We start from the raw sequence: 19,174 nt of genomic DNA, 5'->3' as shown, positions 1-19,174 counted from the left end.
ACCTAGACAGTGTATTAAAAAGCAAAGACATCACTTTGCCAACAAAGGTCCATATAGTCAAGACCATGGTCTTTCTAATAGTCATGTACGGATGTGAGGGTTGGACCATAAAGAAGGCAGAGCACCAAAGCATGCATGCTTCTGAACTGTGGTGCTGGAGAAGACTCTTGAGAGTCCCTTGGCCAGCAAGGAGATGAAGCCAATCAATCTTAAGTAAATCAACCCTGAATACTCACTGGAAGGACTGATGCTGAAGTTGAAGCTCCAATACTTTGGTTAGCTGATTCGAAGACTGACTCATTGGAAAAGACCCTGATGCTGGGGAAGATGGAAGTCAAAAGAAGAAGAGGCTGGCAGAGAATGAGATGGTTAGACAGCATCAATGACTCAATAGACAAGAACTTGAGCAAACTTCAGGACATGGTGAGGGACATGGAAGCCCTGCATACTGCAATCCATGGAGTTACACAGAGTCGGACATAACTTGGCAACTCAACAACAACAACAATGAATTTTAGGATTTTCTGTCCTAATTTTGTGGAAAATATCATTGTTATTTGATAGGGCTTATATCAAATCTGTAGGCTGTTTGGGGTAGTATATCCATTTTAACAATATTAATCACTCCAATTCAAGAGCATGAATATCTTTTCATTTCTGTGTATCATCTTCATTTTCCTTCATCAATGTTTTATTGTTTTCAGAGTACAGGCCTTTCACCTACTCAGTTAAATTTATTCCTATGTATTTTATTCTTTTCCATTTAATTTTTAATGACATTATTATTTTTAACTTTCTTTTTCTGATATTTCATTATTAGTGTACAGAAATGTAACGGATTTCTGTATATTAACCTGCAGCCTGCAACTTTGCTGAATTCATTTATTAGCTTTTGGGTGGAAATTTTAGGGTTTTCTATGTGAATAGTAACAATTTAACTTCTCTTTCAATTTGAATGGCTTTTACTTCTTTTTTCTGTCCGATTGCTGTGGTGAGATCTTCCAATGCTACGTTAAATGGAAGTGGTGGGAGTGGAAATCCTTGTCTTATTCCTGAATTTGGAGGAAAGGCTTTAGCTTTTCACCACCGAGTATGATTTTTAACTATGCATGGGTGTGTCATAAATGACCTTTATTACATAATAAAGGACACTGTTACTTAATTTTGAGTGTCCATTACTTCTTAAATACTGTCCTTAGGGAAGCTGCCAAAAGATACAGGTCATAGTTCTCGCCCTGATGGAGCTTACAATCAAGTAAAAATAAGCTACACAACAAACATGGGATGGCTGAATAGATTCGGTTGTTTGGTGATATCTGGGAGAGACTGAATGGATTGATATATATAACGGCTGGGACATGGAAGTATTTGAAGGCTAAATTTAGCAAGACAGGCAGGCATGAATGGAATTTATACTGCTAGTTTTATACAAAACCATGCTGAAACAAAACTAAATGTCTGATGGAAGAACAACACACAAATGCACACTTGGGTAGAAGAGGTACATTGGTCCTTCTGTGTGTGTCTGTATAAAAATACTACCACCAGTCACAGAATTAGGGGTGGAAAAGATCTTACATGTCATATGTCAACCCTTACCTGACATGTAAATAGAACTGACTCAAACAACTGAATTTGAATTGCACAGGTCCACTTGCAGAGGATTTTTTTCAACAGTATTAATAAATATTAAATACTACACAATCCCCAGTTGAATCCACAGACGCAGAACTGCAGATACAGAAGAACTGTGGATACGAGGAACCACGAGTGCAGAGGAACTGCAGGCACCCAGGACTAACTATGTAAGTTACGTGTGGATTTTCAACTGCACGGATGGTTGATGTCTCTAACACCCAAACTGTTCAAAGGTCAACTGTACACACCTTCTACATTTGGCTGGCTGAGATGGTATCTCTGGACACTTGACAGTGAAATGAGGGATGAATCTAGCCTACTTTGGGGACTGACTCAAGCACTGGGGGTAAAAGGGCCACAGAAATGACATCCTTCCCCTCTGGTCCAAGAAGAGACCAATGCCACAGGTGACACTCCATCTGTCCCTTTTTGTCGTCGTCTGCCTAGTACACACTATCCCATAGGGAAGTCCCCAAAAGGAAGAGCAAAAGAGGAAAAAGTAGAAGAGGAAATATATGCCAGAGAGTCAGAGGACAGCAAGCTGACCTCCAACTCTGTTATCATCCATCCCCCAACAAGTTTCTTTTCTCTTCTTTTTAACTATGACTACTTATGGGTACCCCAACATGATGTAAACTCTTATCTTTTCTTTAATATTTTACATATGTAAGTATGACCAAGATTTTTCCAGTGCTGCTAGTGAAGATTATGAGCATTTTAAAGATGAGAGAAATGAGTCTTACCCAGGGTCACACAGGTAATATACAGCAGAGATAATAATGTACTCTAGGTCTCCAGATTTCAATGTTCTGTCCAGATACCACAATTCACTAATTTATAATACATTAATAAGAAGCATAAAAGACCAAAAAATGGCTGGGATGAATTAACCAAGAGAGCAGGTTAGCATTTAGAAATCAGTAAATTTCTAAACACTGAGAAAAAACAATAGCTTTTCTTTTTTTGGAGGATATGGAAGCTAGAAAGTTTTATTATAATATAAAACCATGGTAAACAATTTTGCTTATCAATGCAAAACGGCAACTGCCAATCTCCCTGGAGGGCCATTAATATCAATTAACTAACTTACAGCCACTTTTTAGCACACAATAATTGATTTAATCTAATCAAAATTATGTGAAAAATTTTATGAAACCAAAATGAAATGTAAAAAACTGACAAGGACTGAACAATTACAATAACTAAGTCTGTATTTCAAGTACTTTTACTCAATCTGTGATCCTGGATAAGTCACTAACCCATTCTCCTTGGTTTCTTCATCTACAATCTATTACAATTATAAATTTGCAATATGTAGCTTACAAGGAAATTATCAGGAACAATATGCCTGGAATACACTTGAAAAAACTTTTAATTCCTTATCATAAAGTTCTTTAAAAAATATTTCAAAATAGTAAGTAAAGCAACTAATAGAATTTTAAGAAGCTTTAGGACAAGTTCATAAGAAAAAGGAAAAACCTACTGTTAATGTTAGCAGCATAGTTTGCATTTACTTAAAAATTGTATTATGGCTTTCTTTTAAAAAGTATTTAGATAAGATAAACCTCATTCTCTTTAAGATACCTACCAACAAAATCTAATCTAAATCCTATCCTAACTCTATTTATCTAGTTAGGTAAAAGTGATGCTTTTCCTTACAGAAAAATGAACTCTTCCTAATATTCATGTTCAAGACATTTTTCTCAAAGAAAAAAACACATTCTCAAAACCATGCAAGAAAATACTGCTTAAAAAATGAGTCAGAGGATGCTTAACGTGCAGATGTCTGGAGGCAGGTGGGACCATGTAGTCAAATAACTGCAAAACATTTAAAAATCCCACCCCCTACTAAGTCATCAATCTAACAGTTAAAGTAAGACCCTCCAGGGAGCAGATTTCCCATTTCATCACTTAAGGTCACGGCCTGCTTTCTAACTCTCTTCTTTTTTGCCACTTGTCACACTAGAATGGAAAGCAGGAAGGCAGCTTGTGTAATTGGCCCATTTCCAGGCTAGGAGCAAATGTGATGATAAATTAAGTGGAGAAAGCTGGCAGGAGAAACTGCTCAAGTTCACTGCTCTCGTGGAGCTGTTCTCATACAACGGTTATCTGAAAATCACATTCAGTCTAAAGCTAACCTGCATTCTGTCCTTGATATTTCCTTAGTTTTTTCTTCTAATTTTAGAAAATCTGAAAGAAATATAATGTCTTATGAATACTTTCTTACATCCAACCTTAGATTGTTTCATTAGTCTCACTATTTTGACGCAGAAATGGATTTTAAAAGCTTTTAGATAAGAAATTTGGGGGTCTGCTATCCTTTAAAACAAGGAAGACAGACGCAGAACAAACAACTGACTTGGTATGGACCTCTGGTTAAACTAAAACTTTGAGAACTAAATGACCAAATGGATTATATGAATTTTAAAGAAAGGAAAAAAAGGGAGTGCATGAAAGTTTGAAGAAATGGTATATGCTATTCTTCTGCCTTCAGTCAATGTTTTAATAAGAAGCCACAAACAGGCTCCTGAGAAATCTCTGAGATGACTGTTAGCTGGCCTGAATTTTCACACAGTAACACAATGGAGACAGATGGTATGACAGAGCAGAAGCCTACTTAAAGAGTCCTTGAGTGCATGTGCTTTTGGTGGGTCCAGGGTACTTCTGTGGCAGAGTTGTTTACCATCCTGTTACTCAACACTGGCAGATTCTACCAAGTAAAATGCTTTATACACCTTGTAATAGCTACTTTAATAAAGCTGAGACTGATATGCAGAGCGCTAGAAGAAATATGGTTATGTGGATTTTCCGCTGACATAAAAGACATATTAAAAGTATCATAAGACACCAGGAGACTTACAAAAGAATGTTCACAGCTTTATTCAAAACAAGGTTCATCAACAGTGAAATGGACAAATAAATCATGGTGTCCTCATACCCAGAATACTTTCTAGAGAGCTACTGTTCCAATAAGGTCGCTACTAACCATGTGGCTACTGAACACCTGCAATGTGGCTAGAGTTTGATCTGAGATGTGCTTGTGGTTAACTGTAAAACAGATTTTCAAAGAATAATGTGAATAAGAAGTGAAATATATAAATATTTTTGTTGAATTTATGAATGTTAGACTAATATGAATATGAACTGATTTTTCAAGTATATTGAGATAAACATTATTAAAATCAATTTTACTTGTTTCTTTTTGAATATTTTAAATTATACATGTGGTTCACACTGCACTTTTATTGGTATTTCTAGTGCTGCTTAAGAGCAATGAAAATGAATGAACTAAAAGGTACATGAAACAATGTAAATAAATCTCATAAACATGAGATGATGTTTATGATTATCCAAATCATTCATGATTTTGAATGAAAGAAGTCAGATAGGGGCTTCCCTCGTGGCTCAATGGTAAAGAATCTGCCTGCCAATGCAGGGAATATGGGTTCGATCCTCTGATCTGGGAAGATCCCACATGTTGCGGAGCAACTAAGCCCGTGCGCCACAACTACTGAGCCCTAGAGGCTGTGTTCCACAAGAGAAGACACTGCAATGAGAAGCCTGCATGCAGCAATGAAGACCCAGCACAGCCAAAAATTAATAAATAAATAAAATTCAAAAAAAAAAAAAAAGTCAGATACCTAAAGTTTAAAATCAGGTAAGACTAAACCAGTGTTTAGTGATGTTAACATTAAAACACAAAGCACCAAGGAAGTGATTACCGTAAAAACATCAGGCAATGGTTACCATAAGGAACAGAAAGCAGCTGGTGACTCAAAGTAAGGGGGCACACATGGAACCCTCTCAAGTGCCAAATGTGGTCTATTTCGTGGCCTGGGTGTTGGTTCACTTTGTTAATATGCACATATATATTTTATGCACTTTTCTGTGTTACGTCTCACAATTTTAAAAGTTTTTAGGAAGTGAGCTCAAATTGCTTTCCTTAAACATTTACACTTTCTATGTCAAGGATTGAGTGAACTGGTCTCATATCTCAACTATATGTAGACAGCTGATACACATGCTAACAAATAAGTCAGATAAGTTCAGTGTATAAAATACTTAAAAGAAACTTTTTGAGATTTCTTATACACAATAATAGTCATATCCTAAACTCTGTCTAAACAAATTTTAGTATTTTTCTAAAAATAAATTATTTCTTAACATGCAGTATCATATTAGAAACTTAATGCCTTGGAAAATACACTTTTAAAAAAATGAAAAAAATTCTGAATACATGCAAGTCAGTTTACTGACAACAGCTGACAAGGGTGAATTTGTGTTTACCATAGCCAATATCTAATATTTGATAAAACTGTATTAATATAAAACATAAATGTTTAAGAGCCAAGCTTTAACAAATGAGAGCTCTTTCTGAGCATAAAAGGCTTGGTATCTCCAGAATGAACACTTCAGAAGAAATGTTTTAAGATGCAAAATTGAATTTAAACCTTCAGCTACCTAAGGGCAATGCTGATGATCTAATTCATATTTAACTTACTTTTATATAGAAGAATTAAACTTATAAATGAACAATAATCCCAAGAAGCAAGCTATAGAATGGCTGTCTATACTCACCATGTACTTGGTTGATTTCTGAATTCTGGGAAAGAATTTCATCTGCTAATTTTTGAGCAGTTGGCAAAACTTCTGTGTGGTGCACTGTGATCAAATACTGTACAAACTTTTGTAGTTGGTCTCTATTCATTTGAAAGAGAGTCTCTGAAATGGGAAGATGCAATTTGACCTGATCTGGCTTGCGGATGCGGTATAAAGACAGTGCCACAACATGCGCACAATAAAATATGTCCTTGTTGCCACAGCTGCAGGTCACTGAGGTAATCTTGCAACGATCAAAGCTGATGGCCACGTTGCAAACAGTTTCTGGCTCCGATTGTATTGCAGGTTCTGTCACTGTGCCACTCAAGTGGAAACCTATGTGAAAGAAAGGGAGGAGAGAGTTCAGCTTCTGCATTCAGATGCTACAAAATATTTTAATTCTTTGAAATGTGTAGTACTTGACAGCAGTAAGAAAAACATATGACAGCTTTTATTTTCAAGTAAAGACATTCAGGTCACTCAAACCTCCCTCCCCCAGCACTTTACAAATTTAAAAAAAAAAAAAAAAAAAAAGCTATTTAACAGACATGCTCAAGTATTTTACCCAGCCATATGAAAACACTTACTGCAGTATACCACCATCACACCTATATATATGTATATACATATACCACATCAAAACTATACCTAGATCACAGCTTCAATAAGCCATCATTACACTATTTTAAATCTGTGGTATAGTGGCTCAGACGGTAAAGAATCTGCGTGCAATGCAGGAGATCCCGGTTCAATCCCTTAGTTACGAAGAGCCTCTGGAGAAGGGGATGGCTACCCACTCCAATAGTTTTGCCTGGGAAATCCCATGGACAGAGGAGCCTGGAGGGCTACAGTCCATGGGGTTGTAAAGAGTCAGCCACGACTGAGTGACTAACACTTTCACTTTCCTACTTGACCAAAATCAAGTAGTTTTCTCCCTCACCATCCCACCGTTTTTTAAACAATTTTTAAAAATAGAGTAGGTCATTTCAGCTTTCTTCTCAACAAACTCCTCCCCTTCCTTCCACCTTTATTCCAGGCAGCCCCAATATAGCAGTGTCTCTGGGGAACGGCAAAGCCCACCAAAACCTGAAACCAACACCATCGCTGAAGTAGCTCACAATGATGGTTTTCTTTCCTATCATAGAGCAAGTGAAGGTGAAAGTCGCTCAGTTGTGTCCAACTCTTTGTGACCCCATGGACTATAGAGTCCATGGAATTCTCCAGCCAAGAATACCAGAGTGGGTAGCCTTTCCCTTCTCCAGGAGATCTTCCCAACCTAGGGATCAAACCCAGGTCTCCTGCATTGCAGGCAAATCCTTTACCAACTGAGCTATCAGGAAAGCTCATCACACAGAGTAAAGCTGGTACAAACATGCTCATTTGCACATACGGGTGCACAAAATCACAAAGCGGCAAGGGACCCACGCTGTATAGCTTCAACTTAGAACCACAAAGGAATTCTCTACAACCTCATGACCAACGGCTTCAGAGCACTGATTCGAAGGATCCAGCAATGAGACACTCAAGCCACACGAGCAGCAATTCCTCATGGATAGCTTTATCTGCAGCTCACAGCCAACTGGAAACTGTCTCCCGCTGCCACTGGCTGCAGTCAGTCAGTCCTGTCCTGTTTGGTTAGGGCATAAATTGCCCTCACTCCTTTCCCCTAAATATGGGGAGCTATCCTGAATTCCTTTTGGCACACCATTCAGTTCCATCTACCCTCTCTGAAAGTCACGATAAACTTTAAGGGGAATCCCTTTAGAAACACAGGCCACACATTTACCTCAGGATTAAGTACTTGACAGAAACCTGAACGTTACAAATGTAATGAAGCTTCTCTCAGCCTTCCACTATCTATGCTACTTGAATTAAACTTATCTAGCAGGCCACTATTTCTTCATTCTCTCCCAGTGGGAACTCTGGGAGGGGGGGCTGCATTTGGAGCTGCAGAGACGTGACAGGGCAATGACAGTCTGATGATGCCTAAAGTGCACATGTGGGGCATCTGAACCCTACTTATTATCACCTTCAAGGGAGGGCTTCCTTTAGGCCAGGGAGTTGGGAAAAACATTATTCAACTTATAAGAAATCTTTCAGAGTCGTATAACTTCATCTTGATAATTCATATTCAGCAACAAAGTGGAGAGAGAAAAGTGCTGTAATTTTTTTAACCAAATTATCAATTTAAAAGGTGTATTTCCAAAAATCAAATCACTATCATTGCTTTGTAATAAGGAAATCTGATAACTGTAATATGGTAATCCTTGGTTTTCTTCCCACAAAGCTCATCCCTGTTTCCAAACGGATATTCCAGTTTCCTGTTATAACTCTTTTGGTCAAGAAGTTTTTGTGGGGGCTTCCCTGGTGGCTCAGTGGTAAAGAATCCGCCTGCCAATGCGGGAGACACAGGTTTGATCCCTGATCTGGGAAGATTCCACATACCTCGAAGAAAGCCCGAGAGCCCCAACTACTGAGCCCATGCTCTAGAGCCTGGGAGCCGTAACTACTGAGCGCACATGCCTAGTCTGTGCTCCGCAACGAGAAGCCATCACAACGAGAAGCCTGGGCACCATAATGGAAGAGTAACCCCTGCTTGCCGCAACCAGAGAAAACCCGTGCAAAACAAAGGCCCTGCACAGGCAAAAAAAGATTTAAGTTTTTTTTGAAAACCACAAAGTAAAGCTACATAGCATATGTGATCATATTTTTAAAAAATTTTAATGTATTTTCCCATGAGAAAAAATAATCACACAAAAAAGTAAACACCGAGGAAAATTTCAGAAATAATAATAAGAGCAGTCTTGCTTTTTTATGTATCAGTGCACTAAGAATTTACAATAATTAGAAGATCATGCATGGCACAGGCATAGATTAAGACAAAATAGAAAAAAACCCAAAAACAACAGATTATAAGAGAGTCTAGAAAGTTTCCAAGTATATTCTGTATATCTAGTGCAAAGGATCTCTGTTTTCCACCTATCACATATATATGTGTACAAAAGAAACTAGTTGTCACTACAGAAAGATAGTTTTCATAAACTAACCATTTATAAAGTCAAACTCTCTCAGTTTGCTACTGCTGCTGCTAAGTTGCTTCAGTCATGTCCGACTCTGTGCAACCCCATAGACAGCAGCCCACCAAGCTCCCCCGTCCCAAGGATTCTCCAGGCAAGAACAATGGAGTGGGTTGCCAGTTCCTTCTCCAATGCAGGAAAGTGAAAAGTGAAAGTGAAGTCACTCAGTCGTGTCCGACTCTTAGCGAACCCATGGACTGCAGCCCAACAGGCTCCTCCGTCCTTGGGATTTTCCAGGCAAGAGTACTGGAGAAGGGTGCCATTGCCTTCTCCGCTCTCTCAGTTTAACACTCCTTTATTTCTCCTTATCCACCAAGTCAGCGCTTTAGTCCCTCTGCAAAAGTGATCCTGAAGAATTTCTCCTACCACAGGCAAAGCCAAGACAACTGAGGATCCAAACGAGTTATACTAGTTAGTATTTAAACAGTCTGAAAGGCTATAGTTTGACAGGTGCTTCAGAACAGATTAATTTAACTATCAAAGAAGAGGCCCTTAGCAAAACTGATGAAGCTCTCAAATAGTTTTGCAAAACCAACTTTTCTTTACTCATGTAGCTGTATAAGTCAGAGGTACAGCGAACCCTGATATTGTACAATTATGCTAGGAGAAAAACCCCACGTATTATCCAATTTCATTATGTCAAATATTTACTACTCTCATAAAATATTTTAAAAAGCAAACTATAAAATATTGCGACCTCCAAAACAATTCAAGAGATGTGTGAGGACACAAATAAACACATTCATGTCTTATAAAGTACACTTCATTAATGTAGTATCATCAGGATTGAGGTGCTTCATGAATGTTCACTTTCTAAGTAATTCTAGATTATCTTTCAAGTATCCAAACTCCTTTTCAAAATTCTAACCATTTTTTTTTTAAGTATTTCTACATGGTACAGGTTTTACCTTGCCACCCCAGTCAGCTGACCATTTGGGGTGTTACCACGTGAAAGGGACAGCACCGCCTGGACAGACAACTGCAGGTGGCAGGACTTTTAAGTGAGCTCTCATTTTTTCCTCTACTATCAGCTATCACAATAACTCCTCTCTCCTACAGCTATTCTCTTTCAAAGAAAATTCATTCCCCTCAGGTCAGCTGCACCTCTAATTTGACTTGCTTTGTGGCAATTATTTAATGCTCAGAGGCCTATTTGGGGTTTCCCCTCCTCACTTTGAGGCTGGGATGGATACATGAAAATTACACAGGGGACAGCAGGTATAATACTGAACCAATATGTAGGAGGTTCCATCAAGCCTTACTTCAGGGCTCGAGAAAACTTGGGAATTCTACCAACACACTTTCTCCAAGTGCTAAATCATACCAGAGCTCCCACAGGAGAAGCAAGGAGAATATTCCTCCCTCAGAGATTCTTAGAGATGTCCCTATAAGACATTCTCTCCCACCCTCTCCACCCCACCCCACAGTGGTCTTATCCATTAGGTACTGGGTAACTTGAAACAAAGCAATGTTCTTGAGAACGGATTTTGCCTTTCTGGAATTCTGACAATCCCAGATAACAAGCTGCCTCAAGACTGTAGATGTGAAAATCTCCTACTGGGATAGTCAGCTGTTCTATATGCCAGAACTGAGGATACAAAAGGGGGTAATCCTGTGCTCTATAGTAAACCATGGATAATTAACTTTTATTTTCAAATAACTATAACTGAAGAAATTATGCAAATCTTTTTTAATAAATATATTTGACTTTATAAAATATAATCTGTCAAAGACAGCTAATCCCATTAACAGCAAACCTCACAGGCAGCCAAACTGTCTGGTCATCATGCCACCACAGAGCCCAATCTAACTTTAGTATTCACATCCTCAATCTGCAGGAACTAAACCAAAGCGCAGTGCTGTGTGTGTGTGCGCTAAGTTGCTTCAGGACTGTAGCCCACCAAGCTCTTCTGTCCGTGGGAGTCTCCAGGCAAGAATATTGGAGTGGGTTGCGACGGCCTCCTTAAGGGAATCTTCCCAACCCAGGGATCGAACCTACACGTCTTATGTCTCCTGCATTGGCAGGTGGGTTCTTTACCACTAGCTCTACCTGGGAAGCCCACAGTGATGTACAGGCCTTGGTAAAACTCTGATTTGGATCAGGTTCTGTCCACTTAAAAGCTGTGTGATCTGAGCATGCTGTTTAACCTTTCTGAGACTTGCTCTATTTTGAACAAAATGTGGCTAGAAATACCTCCTAGGGTTGTTTGGGGGATTAAAATGAAATAACATATGTAAAGCACCTGGCACACAGTAAAAGTGCTCATTAAATTTTACTTCCCTTTCCTTCTCTTCCCAGCTGGAGAAAAAAAGGGGAGGGGTGCTGGATACATTCCCTTCATCCATAACACTTTTTTCCCTCCACAGCTACTGGAATCTTTGGGGAAGGTGGAGTCTCACTCTTGAAGTAACTTGGAAAATAAGCATGAAAGAGTCTTACTTTCATACACAGAGAACTAGAGAATTTTAGGGGAGAGACTTCTTTCAAGTAACCATAGATAGATACTTCAAAAATATTACAATGCAATGATTCTTAAAACACAGTCCAGGGATACCCACAAGTACCCGAGAGGCCTTCAGGGGAGTCCACTACGCCAAAACTTCATTTTTGCACTTGACCTTTCTGTAGGTCAATGGTTTATATGACAACATAAAAATCCTTAAGGGGCAAATTTCTCACATATGAACACACGAACTGCCTGCATTAATTTCACGTTAATGAGCATTAACATTTCTAGAAAGTAAATACTAAATTCTTCATTGATACTCTAAAAATATCCTTCCCTGAAAGCTGATTTTCTGTATCTAAGTCAATATTTTAGTCGCATTTTAAAAGGGACAAGGAGAGGCCCCTGATATCACAGACTGGAGAGACAACTGGTTTAAAATACAAAAATAATTTCTAAAGGTTGGCCATTTTGTGCATATATGTGTATGCTCTTGGTTAACTGAAAAATGGTTACAGACTGAAAGCATTAGAAAATATCTAAGCTAAAATAAACTGGTAGACATGAAATAAATATATACTAAAAACTGCTGCTTTCAGGGCACATTCTTTTCAGAAAAATATGCACTCTGTGCATGAGGTGCTCAAGTAACAAATTCTTTGTTGAAAAAGAATTTAACAGAAGCACTGGTGTAGTACTTACACAAATACATCTTTCACCCTTTTCCTAAATAAAAAGAACCCCTGGGGAAATTAAAGGCAGAAACCAAAGCAAGTTAATGTTATGGCTGAAAGGATGGCAAGGGTTGTACGAGGTTTCTTCTAAGTTTTTAAAGCTAAATCTAAAAATGCAAGTGTTAACATTTAACACTCCCATAACAAAGTATTCATTGGTTAACTAAAACCCAGTGCATTGGCTAAATGTATAGTAAATAATACCTGATTATGTGTCCCTAGTAAAATATATGAGTTAATCATTGCCCCCACAAAACCCAATTTTTACTTTCCTAACTCCAAGAACTACTGCACACAATCCAACATGCCATGCTGCAGTTATCAATTTTAGAAACAAAAGTTTCAATTCACATGAAGCATAATTTCCAGATCACAATATAGACACATTAAGGGCCCAAAACCAACTTGTCTAAAATATGATATCCTTTCTTAACTACATAATTTTCTCAAAGGGAAATCCTAAATTAAAGAGACTGCATCCTGTGAGCTGGCTAATTAAATCCTCTAGCCTTAATTTCTAATACTAAAGCTTAAACAGCTTATGGAAAGACATTAGGAGATTTTGCTGGCAATTGCTAATAAAGTGATTTCCGTCTTTCAGAAAAAAAAATATTTTTTAAAGGAAAAGCTTTATTTTGAAGTCCATCTTAAAAATGCCTATTTGGAGTAGAATCGCTCCTACACTTCATTAATATTTGAGAAAGACAATGGCAAATTAATGCAAAGACCAGACTGTAAACCACAGCACACCATATAAACAACATAAAAATTTACGGAGCATGCACTAGATGGGCCCAATCAAGAGTTCCCAGAGGCATTCTGCTCAATATTGGTTTTGTTTTCTCGTTAACGTAGAGTCTTGCAACACTTCATACAAGGATCCATATGATCAGAATAACTGTATTAGATATGAATGGCATTACACAGTTATTTAATATTTTTCCTGAAAAAAAGACACTTATCCACTAATTTAGCCATCTGTCATGAGCACTCCGTGTCACCCCCAAACTTGAAGTACACAAAGGCCCCACATTACCATCAAGTGATAATTCTGTATTTTAACATGCATACTTGAGGGAACCAACCACTGCCCAGCCCCACATTCTGGGTGGGCAACCAGGGGAGGGGGCTGATAAATGAATTAGGTAGAATGTGAGATATACGTACAACTATAAAGCCACAAAGTTCTTAGGAATTTAAATCATCTGCCCCAAGTTTTAAATTCTACTTTCTCTAATGCCTATCTTCTCTAATACAAGCAAAGCAGCTCCAGACTTGCAGCTTTCTTCAAGGCCAGATCATTCAGGCCCCATCAGTACAGCCGCCAATGCTGCCCCTACAACTCAGTGCCCCCCGCCCTCTTTCTCCTCCTCCCGTGGCCTCTCACCTGGGTCCCCCACCTCTAAAGTGCACATTAAGTTTGTAGAGTCCTTTGGTGTCCAAACACCTACTCCAAGCACTTTTACACAATTTTGTCTTACTTCCCCCTAAAGGGGGAAAGGGACAGAAGATTGTTTTACCTGTTTCCTGTTGTATTTTACAGCAAAACAACCTTTAGAAATGCTTGGCTACTTGGTTTAGGAGCTGAGGTGAAGTACAAACTCTGGAAATGAACTGTTTAACAGAGCCAAGAGTAAGGAGAAAAGTGTGCTCAGGCCCCAGAAGGGAGAATGCAGGCCTCTGTAGTCAATTCCTCTACCCACAACCTAGAACTCTGGCTTGACCCTTCGACTTTTAATGAAAGCCTGTTTCTAAGAGTTCACCTCTCTCTCATACTGAATTAAGCCGGAAGCAGAGTGACGTCATCTGAGGCAGCAGAGTTCTGCAGCACCCTTGTCACAGAGGACTGTCCTGGACAAAACACTCAAGAAGCACCTCTTAGGTGAAAGAAAGCACAAACTCTCTTACACTCTTGGTAGATGCAACATATTGTCTGGTGGGTCTCAAACTGGCATGTGCGTCAGAGTCACCTACAAGACTTGTTATAACACAGATGCTGGGCCCCACCCATCATCCTAGGTGGTGCTGAAGCTGCTCATCCAGGGATCACTGACCTAAGATGATTACAATTCAGCCTAAACAAGACTTTCTTAGTAAAAATATATTTAAGTAAACACAGTAAACAGAATAGTAAGTAATATATAATTTGTGATTTAAAAATGTATACAATCTCTAGCCTATCATGTAACCTAAATGTTTCCAATTCCAAATGTGATTTATTAAACTGGCCTGAGCATTACCAAAATAAATAAATGAATAAATAATAAATGAAAAAAAATTTTTTAATGTTATCAGTATCATAATTGTTAACATTTACAGTTACATCATCCTGTTTGAAGTAAAACCTTCATTAAAAATCTAAATAAAAATATAAAAATTTTAAAATGGTCAATCAGAGAGTATATACTTTTACAAAGAGATTGTTTTACAATGTCCCATGGGATTCCTCATAATTGAAGGGTCTTTGTGTATTCAAAACAATCCAATTAATGGGAAAAAAATTTTTGGCTATTTAAGTAACACATTTTTTGCCTAAGGCAAAATGTACCCAGTGTGAGAAAGCCAGAGGCAATAGAATATGCAGGGTAACACAGGCAGAATTTTAGGGTTAGACCTTTCTAAAATAAGATGTTCTATTAAATAACCTTAGGCAAGTAACAGTCTTGATTTTCTCGTCTATGTTACTGCTTAGTTGCTTAGTCATGTCTGACTCCACAACCCCATGGACTGTAGCCCACCAAGCTCCTCTCTCTCCATGGTATTTCCCAGGCAAGAATAATGAAGTAGGTTGTCATTTCCTCCTCCAAGGGGATCTTCTTGACCCAGGGATCAAACCCATGTCTCCTGCACTGCAGGTGAATTCTTTACCCCTGAGCCACCAGGGAAGCCCTTTCTCACCTTTAAAAAGGGATTCACCTATCCTGCAGGACTGCTGACAATGTGTGTAAACTACCACAAGGATTTTTTCTACGGAATACCTATTATCATTATTGTAATAGAAATGTCACATGCTCATGCATGCACCTGCTGTTGGAAATGTCAAGCTCTCAAGAGCATGCTAGCATTTCTATTACAATAATGGACAAGGGTTTGCTGTTGCTACAGTGATTCTACTCATACATTCATACTTCCAAATTAATAGAACTGCTATGACTTCTAAAATTTCTTGCTATTTTATATAACAGTCTTAAAATGTGATTTGACGCCAAACGGAAGAAAAAAGCAAGGGACTGAAAAGACTTAATTTTGTCTCAAATAACTTCCAGTTACCCTAAGTAACAGTAATGTTTCTCTCCTCACTTCAACGAGCTCTCTACTAAAGCATTTTTTTTATCCCTAATATTTACCTTCCATGTCAAGGTAAGTAAATTATTTTTACAGCTCAAGTCCATCTTTTCATTTAGTTGGAGACTAAAAACTGGATGCAATAATAAGCAACTTGCAGTTCTTGTTGTGGAAGAAAAAGGGACCACAGCACAGCTTTTGGTCTTGGTAATTTATGGCCTGACAAGCAAAGTGAAGTCAGAGCTCCTGCTCTCCACAAAGAATCCCAAGGAACACTACTAGCCCTACCCGGGCGGTAAGTATTGTTATCTTCCTGTCCAGAGAGATTCAGCTGAAAAAAGTCCTCTGTTCCATGTTTATGTCTTTAATAACAGTAAAACATATCCACACAGCTATATATAAAATAGGGGCTTCCCTGGTGGCTCAGATGGCAAAGAATCTGCTTGCAATGCAGGAGACCTGGGTTGGGAAGATCCTCTGGAAAAGGGAATGGCTACCCAATCCAGTATTCTTACCTGGAGAATTCCATGAACAGAGGGCTGTCCCTAGAGGGCTACAACCGCTGGGGTTGCAAAGAGTCAGAACTGAGTGACTAGGCCTGTGTGCACTCACACACACCCACAGCCAACAAGGACCTACTATATAACACAGGGAACTACACAGTTTGTAACAACCTATAAGGGAAAGAATCTGAAAAAGAACAGAGATATATATATATGTGTGTATATATATATTCCTAAATCACTATGTTGTATACCTGAAACTAACAAATATTGTAAATCAACTACACTTCAATAAAAAAGTATTACCAAAAAATATAAACAAACATGTCTTTAATAAGGAAAAAAGAGAATGGCAAGGTAGATGTACTCATAGAGATACATTTTTTTCTTAAATATACAGTGATAAAAGAGAAGCAGAGAGACTTTGGTTCAAAATGTGGGTGAAACATTAATCTTAAGACATTTCCACTCATGCCTCAGAGCAGTGTGATTACAGACGATTTTTTTATTTAACTTGTTTTTGTTGACATAGAGATAGTGTTTTTCTAAGATTTCTACAACAAACACAAATTACTTATAAGAAAAAAAAAGTGTTTTAGCTAAAATTGGAAAAGTTCTCAAAGTCCTCTTGAGTAAAGAATCTGCTACATAAATGATGTCCAGCACACATTCTGGGAGCCTGGCAATGACCACATACCAAGTTCAAACACTGAGGGTCATTAATGCCATCCGAGCAGCTCTGCCTACTGGCTGGCCCAGCCTACTTTCATAACAGGACACTCCCAGGCTCTCCTTAACCGGTGGATGCTTGGCTCCCTTTCAGGTCAGCCACACTTGAGAGAAGATGGATTATGCACTCAAATAAGACAATGAGAAAGAGGCTGGGCTCCTGGTTCTACTTTCAGCCATTATCCAGTGTTAGCCTCATGCGCAAGTTACTTATCAACATCTACTTCTTGTCCCCTCTTCTTTCCTCATGTATTAAATAAAGGAAATAGATTACATTAGATGATTTTTAAAAATTGTGTATAGGTAGGCAGCAGTAATGGAGAGCTACCCAAGACAAGAGGAAGGATGGTAGTTACCAAAGTCACTCACACAAGACCTCTGACCTGCCTTGACTGCTATAGAATTGAAGCAGTGGTCACCTCAAAGGACTTGGAAGCTATGGCTCAGGGAAGGGGAGAGAAAAACGATAGACACTGCTATAGGTGCAGTCACAGACATGTCATTGGCATGTGGGGAGAATTTTTTTAAAGTTCTGAAATTCAATATAAAAGTAAATATTTAATTTTTATCTACATAATCTTCAGCCATCTGTCTATAACTGAGATGCTTACATATTTTCTGTTGTTTTTTTAATATCTGAATCTAAACCTATCTTTATAGTCTCAGACTGCATAAATACAGGTGAAGTTTTGTATAAATTACCAAAAAATATAAAACATAAAAGAAAGCTCATTAAAAATGAAATGAAAAGACTGGATCATATTATCGGGCCTGCCTTCACCACCTAAATATTAGCATTCTTTCCTTTAATATCCATTAAATATTATGAGATATTAAACATTATAAACAACCACTTTCATAATCTTTTAACTTGGTAACAGGTAATATACAAGTCTCTGTGGGAAGCATCCATGAATAACACAAGGATTTCAGTTCTGAGGAGTCACTGGATTACTGGGCAACTAACAGCTAGGAAGTCATATCAGAGGTGGGTTCCAGAAAGAGAACCAGTACAAACCTTTATTTCCCAAATTGTGTTCTATGCATTATATAAGTCTGGATTAAGTTGCATCCAGGGTCACCCATCTGGAAGTTCCAGATACGTATCAGAATGGTAACAGCTCTAAGAACTCATATAGTAAATAGACTTCTGTGGAACTTTATTTACTAAAACTTTGAAGAATAACAGTAGTAAACAGTCTAGAATACCTATAGGAAATGAAAAAGAAAACATACTGTTCAAGATAAGCAGTAGGGTTGGTAAACAGAATGAAAAGCTCAACTGAGAGTTTAGAAATCATTAAGCAGAATGGATAAATTGATTAAGCTTGTTGGAACTTCTCTCCAGGAGTTTAAGCCCACCTGGACATGTATGACTTAAAAGCTGGAGATGTCTCATCATCACTATCCCCCATCTAACATTAAATAACCAATCATTTATTGCAAAATATATATTTGATAATCCAGAGTGCCATACATTCTTTACCCACAATAGTCAGGTAAAGTACTTACAATATTTTATCTTCAAATACTGAAAATATGAATGGCAAAGCTCACATATCTCTTTAACAGAGGACTTGAGAGTGTCTAACATGCAAATCTTGCATTAGAGTTTATTTCATAGTACAAACAGAGAAACAGTACTTGATGTCCTATGAAAGAAGGACTGCTAAGATTCTGGTAATACTTATAAGTACCTAAGACAGTGCCTGGCATGTGACACATGCTCAATATTTACTGAGTGAATAAATGAATGAATGAATGAAAAAGTAAAAATTTTATGTAGTAGAGAGGTTGAATAAAATCTGAATACTCTACCAAACTGCTCTAGCATGAATTTGAAGCTACAAGATAGAAAAGTCTGAAAACAAATGATCTACATACCTGACCCAGGAAGCATATGTTTAAGAGAGCTTCCCAGGTGGTGCTAGTAGTAAAAAAAAATCCACCTGCTAATGCAGGAGACCCAAGAGCCATGGGTTAAATCCCTGAGTGGAGATTCCCTGGAGAAGAAAATGGCTACCCACGCCAGTATTTCTGCCTGGAAAACTGCATGGACAGAGGAGCCTGATGGGCTACAGTTCATGGAGTTGCAAAGAGTTGGACACAACTGAGCGCGCGCACGCGCGTACACACACACACACACACACACACACACACAC

General features: G+C 38.3%; 1 protein-coding gene across 1 annotated transcript in view; it reads right to left on the bottom strand.

The window, feature by feature from the left end:
- The window catches only part of ZSWIM6 (zinc finger, SWIM-type containing 6), a 186,047-nt gene that overhangs the window by 76,538 nt on the left and 90,335 nt on the right, over positions 1–19,174 (bottom strand). The window contains 1 exon segment of the mRNA XM_010845564.1: positions 6,217–6,573. Within this exon segment, the coding sequence (XP_010843866.1) occupies positions 6,217–6,573 (357 nt within the window).

This window comes from Bison bison, unplaced genomic scaffold (genome assembly GCF_000754665.1).
Source record: "Bison bison bison isolate TAMUID 2011002044 unplaced genomic scaffold, Bison_UMD1.0 scf7180017864218, whole genome shotgun sequence".
Classification (NCBI taxonomy): Eukaryota; Metazoa; Chordata; class Mammalia; order Artiodactyla; family Bovidae; genus Bison; species Bison bison.
This window is presented reverse-complemented; position numbering and strand designations above follow the sequence as displayed.